The sequence below is a fragment of the Silene latifolia genome, chromosome 11 (genome assembly GCF_048544455.1).
Source record: "Silene latifolia isolate original U9 population chromosome 11, ASM4854445v1, whole genome shotgun sequence".
NCBI lineage: Eukaryota > Viridiplantae > Streptophyta > Magnoliopsida > Caryophyllales > Caryophyllaceae > Silene > Silene latifolia.
In genome coordinates this window covers 20719739-20728930 of record NC_133536.1, presented here as the reverse complement: position 1 = coordinate 20728930, position 9192 = coordinate 20719739, and the positions used below count along the sequence as shown (strand labels likewise).

At 34.4% G+C, this 9192-nt stretch overlaps 1 protein-coding gene across 1 annotated transcript; it reads left to right on the top strand.

The window, feature by feature from the left end:
• Window positions 1-3361: 3361 nt before the first annotated feature.
• Window positions 3362-4956, top strand: LOC141613067 (uncharacterized). Its single transcript, XM_074431803.1, has 3 exons — window positions 3362-4589; window positions 4699-4755; window positions 4841-4956. Exons 1-3 carry the CDS (start codon window positions 3362-3364, stop codon window positions 4954-4956), a joined length of 1401 nt encoding a protein of 466 aa, XP_074287904.1.
• Window positions 4957-9192: the final 4236 nt, after the last annotated feature.

The following is a 9192-nucleotide window of genomic DNA, read 5'->3' as shown; positions in this document are numbered from 1 at the left end:
AATTGGAGGAGTGGGAGGAGGAAATAGATAATGATAATGATGATGATGATGATGATGATGATGATGATGATGATGATGATGATGAAGAAGTTGATGATGATGATGTTGATGATGATGAGGAGGAGGAGGATGAAAATGGGGATGAGGATGAAACTGATGAAGAAGATGATGAGGATTAGTGTTAGTTATATTGGTAAATTTACTAACAACATTGTTTAATTTTATTTTATATTTTATTGCAATTATGTTTTTATTTTACTAACAATATTGTTTAATAAATTTTTTTTTTGCAATTGTAGATGGCAGGAGGTCGCGCAGGATGAGGTAGACAGCGAGGCGGGGGTAGTCAGCGTCGTAGTACGTCTTCTTTAGAGGAAGAGGAGACGGAGATTGAGCAGCCGTCGGTCGAGGAATCGACCAATGATGACTCATCAGATCAGGGACCCGAGATTCAGTGGACTAATGATGGGAAGATAATACTTGATCCGGCTGGTCTTTGGTAAGATATATGTTACTCATATGTTCATTTCATATACTCCATTAAAGTTAAAATATTCAGTCTTTGTTTAATATAAACTCGTACTTGTATTTAACATATTGTATTTCAGGTTTAACTGTAGAACGGTTGTTAGTGGTTGTTCGGCAAGTACGAAACAGAAGATGACAGGGGATGTTCCTACTTGTTGGTCTGACGCTACGCCCCAACAAAAAGAAGATTGGTTCAACATCTTTCGGGTATATTTTTGTATATATTTAATTTGTTAATTTATATCTAAGTTTCAATTAGTAATTTATACTAATAAAAACTTTTTATAGAAATCATTTGATTGGCCGGCGGGATTGGAGCATATTGTCCATGAAAGGTACAATCATATTTGTACTAAAAGATATAGAGATATTATCTATAAGACCGTGAGGAGGAAAAAGGAGCCCGAGCATTTGAAAGGTGTGTATTATTTTATTAGTTTGATTACTTGTATTTAGTTATAATAAATTTACGTGACCATTTTATTTTTTCTAACACTATTTTGTATTTAGTTATAATAAATTTACGTGACCATTTTATTTTTTTTAACACTATTTTGAATTTTAGGTGACGCATATGAAGGTCTAATGAAGAAACGTGAAACCCCGGAATTTAAGATCAAGTCGGAGCGAGGTTCACTCAACAAAAGAGGAGGAAAGAAAGAAGGCATTGTTGAGGCTAATCACTACGGGGGATCTCGTTCTTTCTTGGATCGTGTTTTGGGAGTAAGTATACATAACAACACCTTAGATTATTATTAAAAAAAATGTAACCGTGAAAACCATGAATTTATGCTTTGTTTGTTTTTAGAAGGGGAAGAGAAAAGGTAAGGTAGAGATGACGGCACCCGAGCTCTTTGCAGACACGCATAGCAAGGTTGATGATAAGGGTATTAGGCATTGGGCTAAGGCGAGAGACAAGAAATTACATGTAAGTTTCATTTAATTAGTCAATTTCCCTTAATAACATTATATATTATAGGTAAATTTTTCATAAAAAAATAACCTTTAATGATATTTGGTTTGACTTGTAGGATGCTTATTTGCGTGAAAAAGAGAACACCCCCGATAGGCCCGATAATGATATTTGGTTTGACTTGGTTGAGGGGTACAAAAAGGGCTCGGTGTATGGAATCGGAGAAGCTAATGGAGTTTTCTTCAAGGCGCCAAAAGCAAGGACTTCTTCAAAGTCCAAACAAACTTATGAGCCGGGAATTGTAAGTATCTTACAAGCACAACTTGATGAAGAAAGACGCCTAAACGCCGAAAGGGATTAACAAATGCGGGAAATGAAAGCAAAGTTCGACCAGATGCAAGCCTTCTTCAGTTCGTGCAACTCCGATCCCCGTCCCCATTGGCAAGATCCTAATGATCCATCCGGAGGAGGTGGTTTTGGCGCGGGTGCGTTTTTTCCTGTTGCTTGACTTATGTGCCCTTTCCCAAAACTTAAGAACTTGGTAGTGTTAGTTAGACTTGTGACGGATTTGGTTTGATGAGGATTTGTTGGTAACTTGTTAACTTGGTTTATTCTTATTTTATATATGAGATTTGGTTATTGGTGTTCCATTTGTGTTGTGTTGTGAGTTTGGTTTGCTCAAGTTGGTGTTGTAGTAATAGAAATGCCGGTACGAGCAATGAAAAGAATTGGTAGTATGAAAAACCGAATTTTCATACCAAAATTACAGTGGAAATGGCGACTGAAATGTAGTTTTGGCGACTACTTTCAGTCGCCAAAACAGAGCACCCAAAAAAAAACCTCCTGATATGCCAGTGCCAAAGGCGACTGGAAGTAGTCGCCAAATTGGCGACTGAAGGCAAAGTAGTCGCCAAATTGGCACCAAGGGGCACTAGGCAAGCAACTTCCCACATTTTTGTAGGAATTTACTTCCACTAGGTAATGTGGGAATTCATTTTCATAGAAACTTCAAGTCACCAAGGGGCACTAGGCAAGCAACTTCCCACATTTTTGTAGGAATTTACTTCCACTAGGTAGTATCCCGCGCTTCGCGCGGCCTGTTTTAAAATTTTATTATTTTAATTGAAGAAAAATAATACTCCCTCCAATTCATGGTTTTCTTCCCCTTGTTTGGTGGCACAAGAATTAAGGAGGGAGTAAACAATGAATATATTGTACCATGTGGGCCTTGTAGAATGGAGAGGGGTAAAGATTAATTAGAAAATAAACAAGGGACCACCATTGCTTAATGTTACTAATGGTTCCCTCCAAAAAAAAAAAGCAGACCCGTTAATCTCTTTTAGAGAAGAGACTAACCATCCATAATTAGTCCTTCCAAAAACTACACTGATTCAATTTTTTTACAGAAAACAGGTTGTTAAACAACAATTACCTATGGAGACATGCCTCTATTTTACAATAATACACGATTTAGGAATAAATTACAGTACTTAGTGCATAATGAACAACTTAAAAAAAACTATTGTACACTAATTAAACAAAGCAAACGTCTAAAATTTCTGGATTAGAGGACTTCAGAATTTTGCAGGGCTCTCTTTGATTAATCAGCCAAGTTGGCTGTCCTTCAACCAAAGACCAAACATGTCAAAAGTCAAGTTACTTCAAGCTAGTCACCATAATAAATTTGGCACCAAAATTTAAATTAGGTGCCAAAATTTAAGAACATTTCATTTATGCGCCAAAAATCCAAATTTAAATTGTGCAAAGTTGAAGTTGTCTATATATACTTTCATTTATCAGTATCCAGCCAAAGATCTTCATTTATAAGCATCCAACCAAAACAACCCTTTCATTTATAAGCATCCAGCCAAAACAAACACTTTCATTTATTATCATCCAGCCAAAAAAATCTTTCAATAAATGAAAACAAAGAATCTTGACAACTTAGAAAGATCAAGAATTATTCAAGTCTTACTAGAAAAATCAATAAATGGAAAACCCAAGTATGGTGCAATGTCAGAAGTGGCATCTCAGTTTGGGGTTTGCAGGAAGACAATCACAGACATATGGAATGAAGGAAATAGACAAAGACAAGCAGGACAAGTAATAAATGTGAACAGCAAACTAAAAGGCAGAAAATTGAAAAGCAAGCTTCACTTTGATGCTGAAAAGCTAGAGAGTATTGATCTGTTGAAGAGGACAACTCAACAAGAAGTTGCAGATGGGATGGGGGTGAGTCAATCCACAATTAACAGATGGGTGGCAGAAGACCATATCAACTCTCACACAAATGCAATAAAGCCAGGTTTGACAGATCCCAATAAGCTTGATAGATTAATTTATTGCCTTCAACATTTACAATATGGTCAAGTGTCCAAAAAATTTACTTTTAAGGATCAAAGTAATGTTGTTCATATGGATGAAAAATGGTTTTTTATAACCAAACCTAGTCAAAGGTTTTATGTGGGTAAAAGGGAAAAAAGACCTTATAGAACATGCCAATCCAAAAGATTCATTACTAAAGTTATGTTCATGTGTGCTGTTTCAAGACCCAAATATGGTCCTAATAAGGAAGTAATCTGTGATGGGAAGTTGGGTTTATGGCCATTTGTAATGGAGGTTCCAGCTAAGAGGAAATCCAAAAATAGATGTGCAGGGACAATGGAAACTAAATGTATTGAGTCAATTAATAAACAGGTCACAAAAGAAATGGTGATCAACAAGGTGCTGCCAGCCATAAAAGCTAAATGGCCATCAAATTACAGTAAAAACATCATGATACAACAGGACAATGTCAGACCACATATTACCAACAAGGATGCAGATTTCAAAAGGGCAGCAACTGAAGATGAGTGGAATATTGAATTCAGTTATCAACCACCAAATTCTCCAGATTTAAATGTACTAGACTTGGGTTTTTTTAGAGCAATTCAATCACTTCAACAGAAGAAAAAGTCCAAAGTAGTGAGTGAATTGGTAGAAAATACAACCAAAGCATTTGATGACTTAGAAGTAATTAAACTTAACTACGTTTTCATCACATTGCAGGCATGTATGTTAGAAATAATGCAACTAAAAGGTGGGAATGATTATCCAGTTCCTCATATGCACAAGTCTAAATTGGCAAAGAATTTGGTATACTACCCGAGTATTTGGATGCTTTGATGTGGAACTAGTTAAGGAGTGCATAAGATATGTAGAAAATCTGGGGCATGGTAGTTCTATCAGTGATTTAGTCAATACAATTAACAATACAGGTAGCGATTCGGGAAGTGCTACGATCGATCAAGCCGGTAGTGATAATGATCCAACAGGTGACATTGAACCTGTTGGTAACATTACTGACCAACATGGTAGTAATGTACTAATGGCATAACAAGTTTCGTAGTATGTGAACAGGCAGATGCAAGGAAGCAAGCATGCAGGTTGAAGATTTTGAAGAAGCAGAACAAGCATCAGACAACAAGCACATTTTGAAGAAGCACAACAACCATCAGACAACAAGCACATTTTGAAGAAGCAGTAATCTATGGTTAATTTTCAACTTTGCATAACTTATTTTGAACTATGATCATTAATGAAATGTAAAAGACGCCTGTGCACTTGTTGTAAGACATCAACAATTTAGTCATTTTGGTTTCGAACAAAACAACAACACAACCCAAACATAGCCTCATCACATATCATTGTGGTGGCGTAATGTTCACTACAAAAAAAACGTCTCGATGCGACGGACACGCTGCGACGGAATAATAATCCGTAGCAAATTTAAACCCGCGACGGACACTGCGACGGGCCTCATAATCTGCGACGGACTTGCGACGGACTTTCCGTTGCAGCCTATTTTCCCATACCGCCAAATTTTCTGACATGGCGGGAAGGTCTGCGACGGAAATTCCGTCGCAAAATTAAAATAATATTAAAGTCTGCGACGGAAATTCCGTCGCTGCATTAAAATAATATTTTTCCTGCGACGGAATTTCCGTCGCAGACTTTCTAAAGTGTCCAGCTGTACACCTCTAAACACGCTGGACAGTGATCTGTTTGACTTTCATGTTGACTGTTGGGGACACGTGTCCCATTTGAACAGTGATCTGCGACGGATTTTCCGTCGCAGATTTTGACTTCCTGTTTGACTTTACCGACCACGTGGCCTATTTGAACAGTGATATGCGACGGATTTTCCGTCGCAGATTTTGACTTCCTGTTTGACTTTAGTGACCACGTGGCCTTCAATGAACAGTGATATGCGACGGAGTTTCCGTCGCAAGCCACTATTTTGCGACGAGTATTTGCGACGCACTGATCCGTCGCAGGTTTTTGGCAGCGACGGAATTCCCGTCGCAAAACCAAAATTTTCGACGAAATACAGCGACGGATTTAATCCGTCGCAATTCCGTCGCAAGATCTATTTTTGCGACGGGATTGACATATTTGCGACGGAGTTTTCCGTCGCTATGGAACCTTTTTTTTGTAGTGGTTTGGATTGTGTCGTTCTTGGCAAAAAATGCTCTCAAAAACCGTAATCATTGAGCATTAAAAATTAATTTTAAGAGTAAATAACCCAATTTAGGCGACATCTTCATCATTAGTCCTCAACAAAAAAAAAAAAGCAACAGAATGAGAATTAGACCTCCCTTCATCTTCAGCTTTCTTTTCCTCTTTAACTAAAGCTTCAAGTTCAAGCCCAAACAATGGCCAATACGTAGCCAATTCCTCCAGAAACCAACGCCTATGCTCAGGCGAGTTTTGCCTCGCTAGCCATTTTTGTGTCCTGCTCTCAACATCTTCCTTCATAAACCTCGCCATCTCCTCCCTAGCCTTCCCCTCATCATCTTCTAACTCAATCTGCTCATGCATGCAAGAATCCGGAACCATAGTATCCATTTCCCCCAACGAATAAGGGACATAATCACCAGAATCAGGGATAGGAACGGAGTTTTCAGTGAGAAAATCACCAGATTCCGGCATCAAATCACCAGATTCCGGCATCATATCACCAGATTCCGACAAAAATTCACCAGATTCCGGCATCATATCACCAGATTCCGGCATAACATCAACAGATTTAGTCACCACATCAGGAGATTGAGTCACAATATCATCATGCACATGATCGTAATCAAAACCGGAGTTGTTGAAAAAAAAACTGCCGTCATCAACTTGAAATTCAATGTTTTTTGGGGAAAAATTCATCGTGGGGATGATTATGTGAAGATTTAACAGTTTCAGATTTTAGATCTAAGATTAGATCCGAAAACAGGAGAGAATAGGGAAAAGTGGCGCTTGATTTTAGGGTTTTTTTCTAAGCTTTTAGAGAGATAAAGGGAGGACGGCAATGGCGGAAGAAAGAGAAAGTAGGATTTCTGCTAGGGGAGGGGGGTTAATAAGGCGGGAATCATTAGGGTAATTGGGTTCTTAATGGGGTGGGCTGGGTTAAGTTAAATGGGTTTAGTGGTTAATGGGTTGGGTTATGGGTTATGATTAGTGTAAAATGTCTAAGTAATAAGTGGAAAAAAATGTAAATAAAAAAATATAACAAGGGCAATATGGTCATTGCATGTGTGCAAAACTTACTAAAAATGGAAAGGGGAAGAAAATATGAATAATCCGTTTTAGGAAATAGGGAAGAAAACAGTGAATTGGAGGGAGTATAATTCATATATAACCTTTAATATTTTTTTCCTATAAATAAAAATAATTTTTTTTCTCAATTTTTTTTTTTTAGGTTTAAGCTTAGTGTTTTAAATAAAATACATATAATCTATAAAATACTATTAAAAGATATCCTAAAAAATGCCAACTAGACAAAGCCACGTAGGATGTGGAAAAGCCACATAGACATTTACATTGCCACCTTGGTTAAGATTGACATACGCCTACCCAACCATTCTCCACGCAGACATTTCTACTATATAGTTAAAAGGCTACTTATACCATTTAATTTTATTCCACGTGTCATTTTTAGATTGGTTAATATTAATTAATTTTAATTTATATTGCTTACTTGATTAATGACAATTGACAACATAACATTAACTTATAAAATTAACATTTTAATTGAATGTTTTGTAATAAAACATGTTAATGAATTGATTAAAGTTTTTCATTGTTTTTTTTAATTTATTTTCATATGATGAAATATTGGTTTGAAAATGTTGTAGATTTTTTTTTTGGTAAAAAATTAAACTTAACTTTCCTGAAATTGTACCACTTAAAATTTACACCTACATCTATTTATTTAAGATCGTTATACAAACCCTTTTAATTAAAAATAAAATAATTGTGAAATTTAATAATATTCTTAGAAGTAAAGGTATGACATTTTATTTCAACCACTATTTAAGATCAATAATAATAATAATAATAATAATAATAATAATAATAATAATAATAATAATAATAATAATAATAATAATAATAATAATAATAATAATAATAATAATAATAATAATAATAATAATAATAATAATAATAATTTTCATTAACATTTTTTCCTATTTGTTTTACCTCTTCAGCTCCTCACTAATGAATTATCTTATTTAATAATACTCATAACTCAAAAATAAATGAAAAGGCAAATTAAAAGATGGGAATCAATAGTTTATAATGGCTATTAAACCTACAATAGTTTCCATTCACTAATCCTCCATTTAATAACTATTACTCCTGAACTTCCAAATTACAAACTATATTTCATGGTTGAATTAAAAAATTCCAAAAAACAAAATAATGTAACTTACCAAAATTCACATCAAAATTTTTTAATTTACAATTAAAATTCCCATTTTACAATAAAAAGAAACGTTAGTGAATTGATTAACATTTTTCATAGTAATATAGCTTATAAAAGTTATACATTTATTTATTTATTTAAAACTACACAAACTTGAAAAGAAAAACACATGAGTAGCTTAATAATATTCTTAAACGTAAAATTATGGCATTTTATATTCAACCATTATTTAAGTTCAACCCACGATAAATTTCACATAAGTCCAATGATTTTCTTAAAGACATCGTCGAATTTTCTCACAAGTCTTTTCTACTTCCCTACCCTAGCCTAACAGTTACTCCATTTAACTCTCATACTAATTTTGCAATAATTCATACCATCATAAAGATTATATAAAGAAACCCATTATATACAACCCTTTGAATGCTTTTGTTTTTTCCTAATTAATATTTATGTCATTTAAAGTTTGTGAACACTAATTTTAGTGTACATCATTTAACTTCCAAATTAGCATTATTTAGCCTCTCCTATTTAAGATCGTCTCATTTTTTTTCCTCAAAACAATCATTTGGGGTGGTAAAAATTTGCAGTATTTTCTTTAACTTGAATTTGGAATGACGAATTACTAATTTGTGTATTGTTTTTTTGTTGTACTTTTGTTTTGGAATGACGAATTACTCTTGATGCCATGCACACTCCACAGGTAAATTCACTTTTTATACAACTTACAACTTCAATATTTCAATTTGGTTTTAAAGTTTTCTAATTCGTACATAATCAAATTCTAAAATTTATGAATTTTTATTAGATGATGATCAAAATTAAAGAATATGAATATGTATCAATGATGAAATAAATTCCGATTTCATTTAATATTCACAAAAAAAAAATCAACTATCTAAATTTTTAATTTCCTAGAGATAACCCGTGATTTTCACGGGTAACAAAACTAGTTTTAATTAAAACTAATAAGTTATACGGAGTAGTTAATTACGCATGATCAACGTTTTACAAA